We start from the raw sequence: 17,310 nt of genomic DNA on the forward strand, positions 1-17,310 counted from the left end.
GATCCAAAATACAGCATGGCATCTACATGGCAAATGCATTGTCAGGCTCGACTAAAGAAAATGTCGGCGGACTACAGTGACCCGGACCTGACTAGGTATAAACTGCTGAAACATGATCAGCCTAGAAGATGGAGGGTGGGGTGGGGGAGTTACATGTAAAGGGAAATACTTTTAAGGATAACTGTCCCACTGCAGCAAAACACTAGAGAGTTCCACTGTCGTACACACAGTAGTCTCCCTTGGATTTAATTTTGGATAACTATACCGCAGCTGAGCCACAGTATTAAAATTGATCAGGTAGCATAATTATCGGAGGTCGAACCCTGGTCTAGCCCCGGTGAATTCTTATATTCAGAAATCTTTCACGTGGTTTCGTTTTACTTATTTCATAATTGTATTTTCAATAGGAATGTTTTAACTACTTTTTTTCTATTTTTTTTATATCAAATACAGAATGTCTAGCTTTGATTAATCATTTATGACGAGCAAACCATACCTCGCGGCACTTTTTATGAAAAATAATAGAGATGAAATAGCAATCACAAGCAACAACAGTGTCTGTTTGTAAACATTCAACAAGACTAGACTAGATCAGGCTTCGAACCATGGACTTCAGATTGTAAACCTAACGAATGATCTTCATGGTCAATGGAAGCGGAAGTGGGACAATGATCCTTAAAAGTTTTCAATAGTGGTACGGTTATCCATAAAAAGAAAATCCGCACGAAAATCCCGCTTTTGCCGTTCAGTGTAGGAAAACAAATATGTTGGCTTACAGGTACTTGTCACAATATCGTTTTCCCGGGTCTCCTATATATGTATAACTTCAACTAATATGGACACGGGCAGATAACTCTCCTTATATCCATATACAGAATACTGCAAAATATTGTAATAGATCAATGTACTTATGCTCCTATTTAATACGTAAACGTAACTCTGTACAGAACTTAAGGGTTCACTGTAAGAAGAATATGGTAAAGATATTTATTTACATCTTTACTATTACGGCATCTGACATTCTGCTACCACTGGCCCTCCACCACTGGGTCACGGGTTCGAGACCTACGTGGGGCAGTCGCCAGGTACCGGCCGTAGGTCGGTGGTTTTTCACCGGGAACTCCTGCTTTCCTCCATCAACAAAAACTGACACGTCCATAAATTACCATAGCTGTTAAAAGGGCGTAAAGCACAAACAAACAAAAAAAATACAGTGAAAAATGAATGCGCCTTTTTTTTTTTTTTTTGTAGTTTAAATTCAAATAAGCGGGAGATATGCACATATCTGAACATTTTTTATCTTCATTTCATTTCCCTCCAAGTAAAAAGGTGACAATTAGTGGGTCGTTGATACATTTAAATTTATTTTTCCTATATTTTGTTAATCCATATACAAAATGTACTTCCATTTCCAGTTACACTATAAACTCATATAATTTGACTGTTTTTACTATAGATTTTCATTACGGCTGCCAAAAAATGGCATCGCGTATTAAGAGTCTTGGTGCCGTTTTTATTATGACTAATTTTAAACTATTTTATACGTAGTTTTTCATAATTGTATACAGTTATGTTTTGTTGATTATATATCAATGTCAGTATTAGACTACTACTTTTTTTTTTTTGTGTTTCAGAAATTTTTCAGAAAAAGAAAAAAAAAGTAAATATTAAAAAATGTAAATCCTGAAATATTGCTCTTAAAAGCCTCCAGATACTTATACAGCCTTCATACTATTCTTATTGATGACATTATTTATGTATTTATTTATCAACGCTGAATTTAACGTTCTACTTTATAAAAACTGAAGTATATTCAGTAAAACGTTTTATTCTCAGACTTTGTTCAATATCCGGAATTAAAATACCGCCTTTCCTGTTAGGCCTGTAGTAAACTTTACCTATTTCCTTGTTCGGGGTGTCATGCCAGACTTGTGATCGCTTTGTGATTTCCGTGTAGAATACAGTCCCCTGGGTGAGTATACCGGACAAACGTGGTATTCAAACAATGCATGCTTATCTATTTATAAATCAGTGTTATTTACGCTACAATGTTGACACGCCTTTTCTGTGTTAGATTTATTCAAACCGAAAGTCCTTGTAGGTTTGACACGATTTATCATACCCATGCATGCATTTTTGATATTAATCAGCAACAAGATATCGTAAAGTGGTTACAGTGTTGTGTCATGTCGATAACAATTGATCATTTTCTGTAAATATTAGTTCGCAATTACTACTAAAGTACGGCAAACATTTCGTGAAGTAGATATTTAAACAAAACGAAAGTAGCTGTATTTGCGATCTGTTGCCTTAACAAAGGTGGATTTCTGCTTTTGCTGTTAGCAAATGGTGAATAAATATCTTATGTATGGTTTAATACTTGTCGTGGTATCAAACAGGACTTGCACGTACATTTCTTGTGTACTTTAGTATACAGCGACTTTGATCCACAAGAGTTCCCTCCCCTGCTACGTTGAAAGAAATTTAACATGAGATAACTTTAATATTACATATTTCTAAACTGATGACTCTTATTGAAGATACAGGGAAATTAATTGTGGACTGAGGCCTGCATAGAACGCACCTTTCTGAGGTAGATAATCTCTCTAGTTTCTAAAAATAGATAGAGAGTTACCTCTTTAGTAGTCCTGTCTGGTTGTATGTATTTTACCTGTGTGTAGATGACATTTCAAGTGGGTGTAATACATTTTAATTTGATCATAACTGTTGTTTAGTAACATATTCCCCAAAATGGCTCATTTTGGTGCAGCCTTCACTCACCATGGCCTCAAATCACCATGGCCTCTTCCCTGGCCCGACAAGACATGTTTTGACCAAGTTTTCTGGTATAAATGTTTGTTTCACATATGGACAACTTCGGGGACTGATCGTCAATCAACAGAGTACGGCCAACCTCGGGGACTGACAGTCCATCAACAGAGTACGGCCAACCTCGGGGACTGATAGACCATCAACAGAGTACGGCCAACCTCTGTGACTGATAGTCCATCAACAGAGTACGGCCAACCTCAGAGACTGATAGTCCATCAACAGAGTACGGCCAACCTCAGGGACTAATAGTCCATCAACAGAGTCAGGCCAACCTCTGGAAATGATAGTTCATCAACAGAGTACAGCCAACCTCAGGGACTGATAGTGCAACAACAGAGTACGGACAACCTCGTAGATTGATAGTCCATCATCAGAGTACGGCCAACCTCGGGGACTGATAGTCCATCAACAGAGTAAGGCCAACCTCAGAGACTGATAGTCCATCAAGAGAGTACAGCCAACCTCAGAGACTGATAGTCCATCAACAGAGTACGGCCAACCTCAGGGACTAATAGTCCATTAACAGAGTATGGCCAACCTCAGGGACTAATAGTCCATTAACAGAGTATGGCGAACCTCTGGGACTGATAGTCCATCAACAGAGTACGGCCAACCTCAGGGACTGATAGTCCATAATCAGAGTACGGCCAACCTCGTAGATTGATAGTCCATCATCAGAGTACGGCCAACCTCAGGGACTGATAGTCCATCAAGAGAGTAAGGCCAACCTCGGGGACTGATAGTCCATCAACAGTGTACGGCCTACCTCTGGGACTGATAGTCCATCAACAGTGTACGGCCAACCTCTGGGACTGATAGTCCATCAACAGAGTAAGGCCAACGCCTGGGACTGATAGTCCATCAACAGTGTACGCCCAACGTCGGGGACTGATAGTCCATCAACAGAGTACAGCCAACCTCAGGGACTGATAGTCCATCAACAGAGTAAGGCCAACCTCTGGGACTGATAGTCCATCAACAGTGTACGCCCAACCTCGGGGACTGATAGTCCATCAACAGAGTACAGCCAACCTCGGGGCCTGATAGTCCATCAACAGGGTACGGCCAACCTCGGGGACTGATCGTCCATCAACAATGTACAGCCAACCTCGGGGACTGATAGCCCATCAACAGTGTACAGCCAACCTCCGGGACTGATAGTCCATCAACAGTATCCCAGGGACTGATAGTCCATCACCAGAGTACAGCCAACCTCAGGGACTGATAGTCGATCAACAGAGTAAGGCCAACCTCTGGGACTGATAGTCAATCAACAGTGTACGCCCAACCTCGGGGACTATCAGTCCCCGAGGTTGGCCTTACTCTGTTGTCAGTCCCTGAGGTTGGCCATACTCTGTTGATGGACTATCAGTCCATCAACAGAGTACAGCCAACCTCGGGGACTGATAGTCCATCAACAGAGTACAGCTAATCCCAGGGACTGATAGTCCATCAACAGAGTACGGCCAACCTCTGGGATCGATAGTCAATCAACAAAGTACGGCCAACCTTGGGGACTAATAGTCCATCAACAGAGAAGAGTCAACCTTGGGGTCTGATAGTCCTTCAACAGAGTACGGCCAACCTCGGGGACTGATAGTCCATCAACAGAGTAAGGCCAACCTCAGGGACTGATAGTTCTTCAACAGAGTAAGGCCAACCTTTGGGACCTATAGTCCATTAACAGAGTACGACCAACCTCTGTGACTGATAGTCCATCAACAGAGTAAGGCCAACCTCTGGGACTAATAGTCCATCAACAGAGAACAGCCAACCTCAGGGACTGATAGGCCATCAACAGAGTACGGCCAACCTCGGGGACTGATAGTCCATCAACAGAGTACGGCCAAAATCGGGGACTGATAGTCCATCAACAGAGTACGGCCAACCGCATGGACTGATAGTCCATCAACAGAGTAAGGCCAACCTCTGGGACTAATAGTCCTTCAACAGAGTACAGCCATCCTCAGGGACTGATAGTCCATCAAAAGAGAAAAGCCAACCTCGGGGACTGATAGTCCCTCAACAGAGTACGTCCACCCTTCGGACTGATAGGCCATCAAGAGTGTACGGACAACCTGGGGGACTTATAGTCCATCAACAGAGGACAGCCAACCTCAGGGACTGATAGTCCATCAACAGAGTACAGCCAATCTCGGGGACTGATAGTCCATTAATAGAGAGTACAGCCAACCCTGGAGACTGATTGTCCATCAACAGAGTACGTCCAACCTTCGGACTGATAGTCCATCAAGAGTGTACGGACAACCTCGGGGACTTATAGTCCATCAACAGAGTACAGCCAACCTCGGTGACTGATAGTCCATCATCAGAGTACAGACAACCTCGGGGACTGATAGTCCATCATCAGAGTATGGCCAACCTCTGGGACTGATAGTCCATCAACAGAGTACGGCCAACCTCTGGGACTGATAGTCCATCATCAGAGTACAGACAACCGCGGGGACTGATAGTCCATCATCAGAGTATGGCCAACATCTTGGACTGATAGTCCATCATCAGAGTACGGACAACCTCGGTGACTGATAGTCCATCATCAGAGTACGGCCAAACTCGGTGACTGATAGTCCATCAACAGAGTACGGCCAACCTCGGTGACTGATAGTTAAGGCCAACCTCGGGGACTGATAGTCCATCAACTGAGTACGGCCAACCTCAGGGACTGATAGTCCATCAACAGAGTACGGCCACCCTCGGTGACTGATAGTCCATCAACAGAGTACGGCCAACCTCGGTGACTGATAGTCAATCATCAGAGTACAGACAACCTCGGGGACTGATACTCCATCATCAGAGTATGGCCAACCTCTTGGACTGATAGTCCATCATCAGAGTACGGCCAACCTCTGGGACTGATAGTCCATCATCAGAGTACAGACAACCTCGGGGACTGATAGTCCATCATCAGAGTATGGCTAACCTCGGGGACTGATAGTCCATCATCAGAGTATGGCCAACCTCTTGGACTGATAGGCCATCATCAGAGTATGGCCAACCTCAGTGACTGATAGTCCATCATCAGAGTACGGCCAACCTCGGTGACTGATAGTCCATCATCAGAGTACAGCACACCTCGGTGACTGATAGTCCATCAACAGAGTACGGCCAACCTCGGTGACTGATAGTCCATCAACGAAGTACAGCCAACTTCGGGGAATGAAAGTCCATCATCAGAGTATGGCCAACCTCAGTGACTGATAGTCCATCATCAGAGTACGGCCAACCTCAGAGACTGATAGTCCACTAACAGAGTAAAGCCAACCTCAGGGACTGATAGTCCACTAACAGAGTAAGGCAGACCTCTGGGACTTATAGTCCATCAACAGAGTAAGTCCAACCTCTGGAAATGATGGTCCATTAACAGAGTACGGCCAACCTCAGAGACTGATAGTCCACTAACAGAGTACAGCCAACCTCAGGGACTGATAGTCCACTAACAGAGTAAGGCATACCTCTGGGACTTATAGTCCATCAACAGAGTAAGTCCAACCTCTGGAAATGATAGTCCATTAACAGAGTACGGCCAACCTCGGGGACTGAGAGTCCATTAATAGAGTACGGCCAACCTCGGTGACTGATAGTCCATCAACAGCGTATGGCCAACCTCTGGCAATTGAGTACGGCCAACCTCTGGGACTGATAGACCATCAACAAAGTATGGCCAACTTTGGGGACTGATAGTCCATCAACAGAGTACGGCCAACCTCTGGGACTGATAGTCCATTAACAGAGTACGGCCAACTTCTGTGACTGATAGTCCATCAACAGAGTAAGGCAAACCTTGGGAACTGATAGTCCATCAACAGTGTATGGCCAACCTCAGGGATTGATAGTCCATCAACAGAGTACGGCAAACCTTGGGGACTAATAGTCCATGAACAAAGAAGAGTCAACCTCTGGGACTGATAGTCCATAAACAGAGTACGGCAAACCTCGGGGACTGATAGTCCATCAACAGAGTATGGCCAACCTCAGGGACTGATAGGCCATCAACAGAGTACGGCAAACCTCGGGGACTGATAGTCCATCAACAGAGTAAGGCCAACCTCAGGGACTGATGGGCCATCAACAGAGTACGGCCAACCTTGGGAACTGATAGTCCTTTAACAGAGTACGACCAACCTCTGTGACTGATAGTCCAACAACAGAGTACGGCCAACCTCGGTGACTGATAGTCCATCAATAGAGTATGGCCAACCTCGGGGACTGATAGTCCATCAACAGTGTACGGCCAACATCTCGGACTGATAGTCCGTTAACAGAGTACGACCAACCTCGGTGACTGATTGTCCATCAACAGAGTACAGCCAACCTCGGGGAATGATAGGCCATCAACAGAGTACGGCCTACCTTGGGAACTAATAGTCCATCAACAGTGTACGGCCAACATCTGGGACTGATAGTCCATCAACAGAGTATGGCCAACCTCAGGACTGATAGTCCATCAACAGAGTATGGCCAACCTCGGGACTGATAGTCCATGAACAGAGTACAGCCAACTTCGGGTAATGGAAGTCCATCAACAGAGTATGGCCAACCTCAGAGACTGATAGTCCACTAACAGAGTACAGCCAACCTCAGAGACTGATAGTCCACTAACAGAGTACAGCCAACCTCAGAGACTGATAGTCCACTAACAGAGTACAGCCAACTTCGGGGAATGAAAGTCCATCATCAGAGTACGGCCAACCTCTGTGACTGATAGTCCACTAACAGAGTAAGGCATACCTCTGGGACCTATAGTCCATCAACAGAGTAACGCCAACCTCGGGGACTGATAGTCCATCAACAGAGTACGGCCAACCTCTTGGACTGATAGTCCATTTACAGAGTACAGCCAATCTCAGGGACTGATAGTCCAACAACAGAGTACGGCCAACTTCGGGGAATGAAAGTCCATCATCAGAGTACGGCCAACCTCGGTGACTGATAGTCCATCAATAGAGTAAGGCCAACCTCAGGGACTAATAATCCATCAACAGCGTATGGCCAACCTCTGGCACTGATAGTCCACAACAGTGTACGGCCAACCTCTGGGACTGATAGTCCATCAACAGTGTACGGCCAATCTTGGGGACTGATAGACCATCAATAGAGTCGACCACATTGTGACGTTAAGTTATCACTAGAAATACGAAAAGGGAATCTGTTTAAAAGATTAATATTTCACTTCAGTGAAAATTAAAAAAAAACGTGAAATAGTAAATGAAATATGTAATAACAAGTATAACTATATATTTACATTTGCTCTGCATTTCCACTTTATCACACTACCAAACCCAGTTACGTGTTATGAGACCAACACATGCGATGTGATATCTCCACGGACCCGACTAACTACCGGATCGCTATTCCCCTCTACACTAGCAAGCAGATAAGAGAAAACAAAAACAAAAAACAACAACACTATGATTCAATAATATTCACCGTTTTATGTAAGACTATTATAAAATGTGAATTGAATAGATTGATTGATTACATAATGGAAATTGTATCGATGTTTTTGTGTATAGTGCCACGAACTATGTTTTTTTACGGGGAAAGTCACGATACAACATTCCGTGAGCAATTCCATGGGCTATTCTACCTCTTAAAGAAACACCACGAAATTAGAATTTTAAAGTGCGTTGTAAACTAAGAAATTAAAATTAAAGAAAAAAGAAAAGAAAAAAACATTAAACAGCATTCTTTTCCGTGTTATTGTTCTATAACACGGAACAGGACTGCAGACAAATAATAGCGCGTTACTCATTTTGTCTGTAATCCTGTTCCGTGTTATAGGACCATAACACGGAAAAGAATGCTGTTTAATGTTTAATGTTGAAACACCTGTTTTCTGTGTTGATCTCTCGTAAACTATCCGTAGTGTAATCAATACATATTATATGTATATCTGGTTTGTAAACTCTGTATCATAACCAAATTATAATCGTAAACATTTCTGTTACAGGTCAGGTTTTATCAGTGCTGTCCCTAACAATGGCTGAAGGCGGCCCTCCCCCGGAACTGGACTTTCACTTCCTGGAGTGTCCAATATGTCTGGAGCGACTTCGACAACCAAAGTCCTTACCCTGCCTCCACTGCTTCTGTCAGGAATGCCTCGGGACCTACATCACCAAGGAGCTATCTGGGAAAATGGTGTCGGCAACATCGTTTCCTTGTCCGGTCTGTAGGAGGATGACCTCGCCAGTCAATCAAGCAGAAGCTAAGGAGAAATGGGCAGAACAGTTCCCGACTAATGCTGTGATCCAAGAGCTTATACAACTTAAGGTAGGTTCGTCTGAACCACTGTACTGTAAGCCCTGCCAGACAAGAGGTAACCTGACAATACCAGCAAAATTCTGGTGCAAGACGATGGACGTGAAATTCTGTGAGACTTGTAAGATACAACATCATGATATTATGCACAATGATTGTGATATCTTAAATATTACTGGGTACGATAGCAGGAAGAAAAAACAGGAAAAGTCAGCCCCTAAATGTGACCAACACGACGAGAAGCTGGTTTGGTATTGTGAGGACCACAAATATCTTGGAGGCAATATATGCGTTTTCAAAGACCACAGGCGTTGTGAAGAGGTATCAACAGCGACAGAGTATTTTCAGATGTTAAAAACAGGATCACAGCTAGCAGACATGCAGGCTGCGTTGAAGAATGGAGCGGAGGTCATGGACTCATTAGTGAAGGACTTTGACGAACAACTCCAAACCATGATACAGAACCAAGAAATCGCACTGCAGAGTATCACAGATCTACGTCAAAAGGTCGACAAACGGCTTGACAAGCTTCAGAAGGACGTCACTGACAAGTTGGTCATGCTGTTCAAAGAGGAAAAGGGGAATATGGAGGTCTCGTCACGGCAGTGTGAACGTCTGATGAACAGTATGTTAAATACCTGGAAGTCATCCGTTACAGTCGTGGAGGGGAACGACGCTATTGAGATGGTAGTGTTGTATCAGAGAGGACAGGCAGAAGTAGAGTCGTGTAAGGCCCTGGTCACGGAGATGAGAAAGTCTTTCACGTCCGTCAGCATTAACCATCATATTGTTCCTAGACTGGTTACCATTGGTGATGAGGCAATGGGAAAAATCGTCTTCGGGAAACAACCTCGATGTATCCCTGGGAGCCAAAGTGGTTCTACATATCATATGTCAGACCGCCGTGTAAAGGAAATCGGAAAGTTTAAAATCAAGTCTCCGTCAGATAAGGAACGTTGCTTTGTTTGTGGCGTTGTATGCCTTCCATCTGATGTAATAGTAGTAAGTGATCAAAACAACAACAAGCTGAAGTTGTTTACAGACAAAGGACAGTACCTGGACGAGTTGACCACACAGGGATATCCCTATGATCTTTGTCTGGTGAACAACAATACTGTGGCGGTCGCTGTCTACAGTCCTGGCGGTGTCCGTGTCGTGAAAGTCGAGGATTCCAAACTCTCCCTGTCGTCTGAGATCAACATGCCTAATGGAAACAACTGTCTTGGTATAACGCATAGAGACGGGAGGTTTATCGTGGGTACAGATGAAGGAGAGGTTTACAGTGTGACACATGACGGAACAGCCGAGTTGTTATATAAGTATAATAATAACTGCTGGTCCCTCACACAAGATCCAGTAAAGGGAGACACACTCGTCAGTGTCAATAACGACACTACGGGGGACGTCGCGGTGTCCAGACTGTCGGCTGAAAAACGTCACACGGATGTGATGAAGGTCGGTGTCGTGAGGGGTGCTGTGGGAATAGACGTGGACAGAGAGGGTAACATCTACGTGTGTGGTGATAGTTCACACAATGTCGTACAGATGTCAGGGGACGGGACACACGTCAGAGAACTGCTGACGTCATCAGATGGGATGATATATCCCTGGGCAATAGCTGTTCGTGGCGACAGGTTTTTTGTCTCTACTATTAGTGGTACAGATGACAATAATTATATCCGTGTTTTTCAACTTTATTAGAAAGAAATTTAAAATCAATACCACAATGGGCTGATCATTTGGACTAATTTTTAGCTCACCTGGTCCGTCCGAAGGACCATGGTGAGCTTATGCCATACCGCAGCGTCCGCCGTCCGTCCGTCCGTCAACTTTTCCTTTAAAACGCTACTAGTCATGAACGACTGAGCAGAATTTGACCAAATTTGGTCAAAAGCATCCTTGGGGGAAGGGGAACAAATTTTGTATAAATGGTGGGTCTGGCCCCCCTTGGGGGCTGAGGGGTGGGGCCCAAAAGGGGAAATATAGCAAATTCTTTAAAATCCTTCTTCTTCTGTAGGAATGAAAGGATTTGTTCCATATTTGGTCTGAAACATTATTGGGTGAAGGGGAACCAATTTTGTATAAACAGTGGGTCTGGCCCCCCTGGGGGCTGAGGGGCGGGGCCCAATAGGGGAAATATAGCAAATTCTTTAAAATCCTTCTTCTTCTGTAGGAAGGAAAGAATTTGTTCCATATTTGGTCTGAAGCATCCTTGGGTGAAGGGGAACCAATTTTGTATAAACAGTGGGTCTGGCCCCCCTGGGGGCTGAGGGGCGGGGCCCGATAGGTGAAATATAGAAAATTCTTTAAAATCCTTCTTCTGTAGGAATGAAAGGATTTGTTCCATATTTGGTCTGAAGCATTCTTGGGTGAAGGGGAACCAATTTGTATAAACCGTGGGTGTGGCCCCCCAGGGGCCTGAGGGGCGGGGCCCAATAGGGGAAACATAGCAAATTATTCTTTAAAATTCTTCGTCTGTAGGAATGAAAGGATTTGGTCCATATTTGGTGTGGAGCATCCTTGGGTAAGGGAGAACCAATTTTGTATAAACGGTGGGTGTGGCCCCCTTGGGACCTGAGGGGCGGGGCCCAATAAGAGAAATATAGGTAAAACCTTTATAATCCTTCTTCTACCATAGGGATTAAGGGATATTATCCTAATTTAGTCTGGAGCATCCTTAGGCAAAAGGGACTCAATTTTGTATAAACGGTGTGTCTGACCCCTCTGGAGACAGAGAGGCGGGGCCCAATAGGGGAAATAGAGGTAAAACCTTTAAAATCCTTCTTCTATTAAGGGATTAAGGGATTTTATCCTAATTTAGTCTGGAGCATCAATGGTCCAAGGGGACTCATTTTTGTATAAGCATGCAGTGGGTGTGGTCTCCCAAGGGGCAGAAGGGCGGGGCCCAATAGGAGAAATAGAGGTAAAACCTTCAGAATTCTTCTTTGACCATCAGGATTATGGGATTTTATCCTTATTTAGTCTGGAGCATCCTTGGGTCAAAGGGACTCAATTTTGTATAATTGGTGGGTATGACCCCCTAGGTTGCATATAGGGGTGGGGCTCTGTTTGAAGTTTGTTCTCGCTATATCTCAAGTACTGGATGGATCTTTCTGAAATTTCATATGTACTTACAGCACCTACTTCATACCAATTATTTTAAACATATTCAGGTGAGCGATACAGGCCCTCTGGGCCTCTTGTTTACCGTAACAATCGGATGGACGATGTTTGAACATACAAACTTGAATTTAAATAATGGTATTGTTTCACCACAAAACATCTGTTAATAATACAAAGCATCTCATAACAATATGTTATTTTCATTCATTTTTCCCTTCATGATCAAGTAAAACATATTAAATTGGAATAACTGTTTTCATACCTTGTATAGAAACATTAAAATATATTTCATAACATTCTGGTTTGTTTTGTTTCGCTATTTAATAAATCTAAGGATATCTGATGTTATCGCCGGATTATTAGAAAAAAGATAGCCACACTTTTCAGTGATGTCATTTTATAGAGATAAATTATTGATGAAATCAAGCACATGAAAACTGTATACAATTATATCAGCAAGACGTTTATATATTTTCTATATCTTTCCCTGCCGTAATAAAGACTATCAATCGTAACAATGAGAGTGAATATCATTACACAATATAGTATACATAGTAAATATATACATATAAGATCCATATCAGGGCGACATTAGGTAAATATACATAGTATTGCTATACATATCAGATCCATACAAGGGCGACATTAGGTAAATATACATGTAAAATCTACAGAAACAGGTATTCCAATGTATTCAAATATTCTATAAAATGTGGCATTGACGAAAAAAACTATACATATTAGCGACCTTTATCATCACTAATAAGCAGAACACAGATTTGTACCGTGTATCTATCGTACAGACAGACGATCGACCTATGGTGTATGTACCGTACAACCAGACGACCGACCTCTTTAGTCCGTACAAGATGTATGTAACGTACATACAGACGACCGACCTCCGTAGTTAGTAAAAGGTGTATGTGCCGTACAGACAGACGACCGACCTCTGAAGTCAGTACAAGGTGCATGAACCGTACAGACAGACGACCGACCTATGTAGTCAGTACAAGGTGTATGTTCCGTACTGACAGACGACCGACCTCTGTAGTCAGTACAAGGTGCATGTACCGTACAGACAGACGACCGACCTCTGTAGTCAGTACAGGGTGTGTGTACCGTACGGAGAGACGACCGACCTTTATCATCACTAATACGCAGAACAGACAGATTTGTATCGTTGTGTATCGTACAGACAGACGACCGACCTCTGTAGTCAGTACAAGGTGCATGTACCGTACAGACAGACGACCGACCTATGTAGTCAGTACAAGGTGTATGTTCCGTACTGACAGACGACCGACCTCTGTAGTCAGTACAAGGTGTATTACCGTACAGACAAACGACCGACCTCTGTAGTCAGTACAAGGTGTATTACCGTACAGACAAACGACCGACCTCTGTAGTCAGTACAAGGTGTATGTAGCGTACTGACAGACGACCGATCTCTGAGTCAGTACAAGGTGTGTGTACCGTACAGACAGACGACCGACCTTTATAGTCAGTACAAGGTGTATGTTCCGTACTGACAGACGACCGACCTATGTAGTCAGTACAAGGTGTATGTTCCGTACTGACAGACGACCGACCTCTGTAGTCAGTACAAGGCCTATGTAACGTATCGACAAATGACCAAACTCCATAGTTAGTACAATGTGTATGTAACGTACAGACAGACAGCTGACCTCTATTGTCAATACAATGTATATACACCGTACGGACAGACGACCGAACTATGAAGTCAGTACAATGTGTATGTACCGTACAGATAGAAGACCGAACTCTGTAGTCAAGACAAGGTGTATGTACCGTACAGAAAAACGACCGACCTCTGTAGTCAGGACAAGGTGTATATACAGTACAGACATACGACCGACCTCCACATCCAGTACAAGGTGTATGTACCATACAGAAAAACGACCGTCCTCTGTAGTCATTACAAGGCGTGTGTACCGAACGGACAGAAGACCGACCTTTATAGTCAATACAATGTGTATGTACCGTACATACACCTTGTAGTGTATGTACCGTACAGATAGACGACCGACCTCTGTAGTCAAGACAAGGTGTATATACCGTACAGATAGACGACCGACCTCCACATTCAGTACAAGGTGTATGTACCGTACAGAAAGACCACCGACCTCTGTAGTAAGTACAACGTGTATGTACGGCACAGACAAAGGACCGATCTCTGTAGTCAGTACAAGGTGTATGTACCGTACAGACAGCCAACTGACATCTCAAGGCAGTACAATGTGTATGTACCCTACAGACAGAATGCCGACATTTGTAGTGAGTACAAGGTGTATGTTCCGTACAGACAGACGACCGACCTCTGTAGTCAGTACAAGGTGTATGTACCGTACAGATAGACGACCGACCTCTGTAGTCAAGACAAGGTGTATGTACCGTACAGACAGACAACTGACCTCTTTAGCCAGTACAATGTGTATGTACCCTACAGACAGAATACCGACATTTGTAGTGAGTACAAGGTGTATGTTCCGTACAGACAGACGACCGACCTCTGTAGTCAGTACAAAGTGTATGTACCGTACAGAAAGACGATCGACCTCTGAAGTCAAGACAAGGTGTATGTACCGTACATACAGACGACCGACCTTTATGGTCAGTACAAGGTGTATGTACCGTACAGAAAAACGACCGACCTCTGTAGTCATTACAAGGTGTGTGTACCGAACGGACAGACGACCGACCTTTATAGTCAGTACAATGTGGATGTACCGTACAGATAGACGACCGACCTCTGTAGTCAGGACAACGTGTATGTACCGCACCGACAAAGGACCGATCTATGTAGTCAGTACAAGGTGTATGTACCGTACAGATAGACGACCGACCTCTGTAGTCAGTACAACGTGTATGTACCGCACCGACAAAGGACCGATCTATGTAGTCAGTACAAGGTGTATGTACCGTACAGACAGACGACCGACCTCTGTAGTCAGTACAATGTGTATGTACCGTACAGATAGACCACCGACCTCTGTAGTCAGTACAACGTGTATGTACCGCACCGACAAAGGACCGATCTATGTAGTCAGTACAAGGTGTATGTACCGTACAGACAGACCACCGACCTCTGTAGTCAAGACAAGGTGTATGTACCGTACAGACAGATAACTGACCTCTTCAGCCAGTACAATGTGTATGTACCGTACAGACAGACTTCCGATCACAGTAGTCAGTACAATGTACATGTACCGTACAAACAGAAGACCAACCTTTATAGTGAGTACAAGGTGTATGTTCCGTACAGACAGACGACCGACCTCTGTGGTCAGTACAAGGTGTATATACCGTACAGACATACGACCGACCTCTGTAGTCAGTACAAGGTATTTGTACATTACAGTCAGACGACCGACCTCTGTAGTCAGTACAAGGTATTTGTACATTACAGTCAGACGACCGACCTCTGTAGTCAGTACAAGGTGTATGTACCGTACAGACATACGACCGACCTCTGTGGTCAGTACAAGGTGTATATACCGTACAAACATACGACCGACCTCTGTAGTCAGTACAAGGTGTATATACCGTACAGACAGACGACCGACCTCTGTAGTCAAGACAAGGTGTATGTACCGTACTGACAGACGACCGACCTCTGTAGTCAGTACAAGGTATTTGTACATTACAGTCAGACGACCGACCTCTGTAGTCAGTACAAGGTGTATTTACCGTACAGACAGACGACCGACCTCTGTAGTCAGTACAAGGTGTATGTTCCGTACAGACAGACGACCGACCTAGTACAATGTGTATGTACCGTACAGATAGACGACCGACCCCTGTAGTCAAGACAAGGTGTATGTTCCGTACAGACAGACGACAGACCTCTGTAGTCAAGACAAGGTGTATGTACCGTACTGACAGACGACCGACCTCTGTAGTCAGTACAAGGGGTATGTACCGTACAGACAGACTTCCGATCACAGTAGTTGGTACAAGGTGTATGTACCGTACAAACAGATGAACGACTTCTGTAGTCAATACGCGGTGTATGTTCCATACAGACAGTACAAGGTGTATGTTCCGTACAGACAGAGGACAGACCTCTGTAGTCAAGACAAGGTGTATGTACCGTACTGACAGACGACCGACCTCTGTAGTCAGTACAAGGTGTATGTACCGTACAGACAGACTTCCGATCACAGTAGTTGGTACAAGGTGTATGTACCGTACAAACAGATGAACGACCTCTGTAGTCAATACGCGGTGTATGTTCCATACAGACAGACGACCGACCTATGTAGTCAGTACAAAGTGTATGTCCCGTACAGACAGACGACCGACCCACATTCAGTACAAGGGGTATGTACCGTACAGACACACGACCTCTGTAGTCAATACTCGGTGTATGTTCCATACAGACAGACGCCCGACCTCCGTAGTCAGTACAAGGTGTATGTCCCGTACAGACAGACGACCGACCCACATTCAGTACAAGGGGTATGTACCGTACAGAAAGACGACCGACCTCTGTAGTCCGTACAAGGTGTATGTACCGTACAGAACGACGACCGACCTCTGTAGTCCAGACAAGGTGTATGTACCCTACAGATAGACGACCGACCGCTGTAGTCAAGACAAGGTGAATGTACCGTACAGACAGACTAGTCAAGACAAGGGGTATGTACCGTACAGAAAGACGACCGACCTCTGTAGTCAGGACAAGGTGTATGTACCGTACAGAGTGACGACCGACCTCTGTAGTCAGGACAAGGTGTATGTACCGTACGGAATGACGACCGACCTCTGTAGTCAGGACAAGGTGTATGTACCGTACAAATAGACGACCCACCCCTGTAGTCAAGACAAGGTGTATGTTCCGTACAGACAGACGACCGACCTTTATAGTCAGTACGATGTGTATGTACCGTACAGAAAGACCACCGACCTCTGTAGTCAAGGATGTACCGTACAGACAGACGACCGACCTCTGTAGTCAAGACAAGGTGTATGTACCCTACAGATAGACGACCGACCTCTGTAGTCAAGGCAAGGTGTATGTTCCGTACAGACAGACGACCGACCTCTACAGTCAGT

The 17,310-nt window shown here is 44.4% G+C and overlaps 1 protein-coding gene across 1 annotated transcript; it reads left to right on the forward strand.

The window, feature by feature from the left end:
- The first annotated feature begins 1,883 nt into the window (after positions 1 to 1,883).
- On the forward strand, positions 1,884 to 10,930 carry LOC110457048 (E3 ubiquitin/ISG15 ligase TRIM25-like). Its single transcript, XM_021508148.1, has 2 exons — positions 1,884 to 1,972; positions 8,804 to 10,930. Exon 2 carries the CDS (start codon positions 8,833 to 8,835, stop codon positions 10,810 to 10,812), a length of 1,980 nt encoding a protein of 659 aa, XP_021363823.1. The 5' UTR covers positions 1,884 to 1,972; positions 8,804 to 8,832; the 3' UTR covers positions 10,813 to 10,930.
- Positions 10,931 to 17,310: the final 6,380 nt, after the last annotated feature.

This window comes from Mizuhopecten yessoensis, unplaced genomic scaffold (assembly GCF_002113885.1).
Source record: "Mizuhopecten yessoensis strain PY_sf001 unplaced genomic scaffold, ASM211388v2 scaffold9001, whole genome shotgun sequence".
Classification (NCBI taxonomy): Eukaryota; Metazoa; Mollusca; class Bivalvia; order Pectinida; family Pectinidae; genus Mizuhopecten; species Mizuhopecten yessoensis.

What these genes read in the sequence shown, in the direction of transcription:
- LOC110457048 (XM_021508148.1), top strand. Translation starts at nt 8,833, where the DNA reads ATGGCTGAAGGCGGCCCTCCCCCGGAACTGGACTTTCACTTCCTGGAG.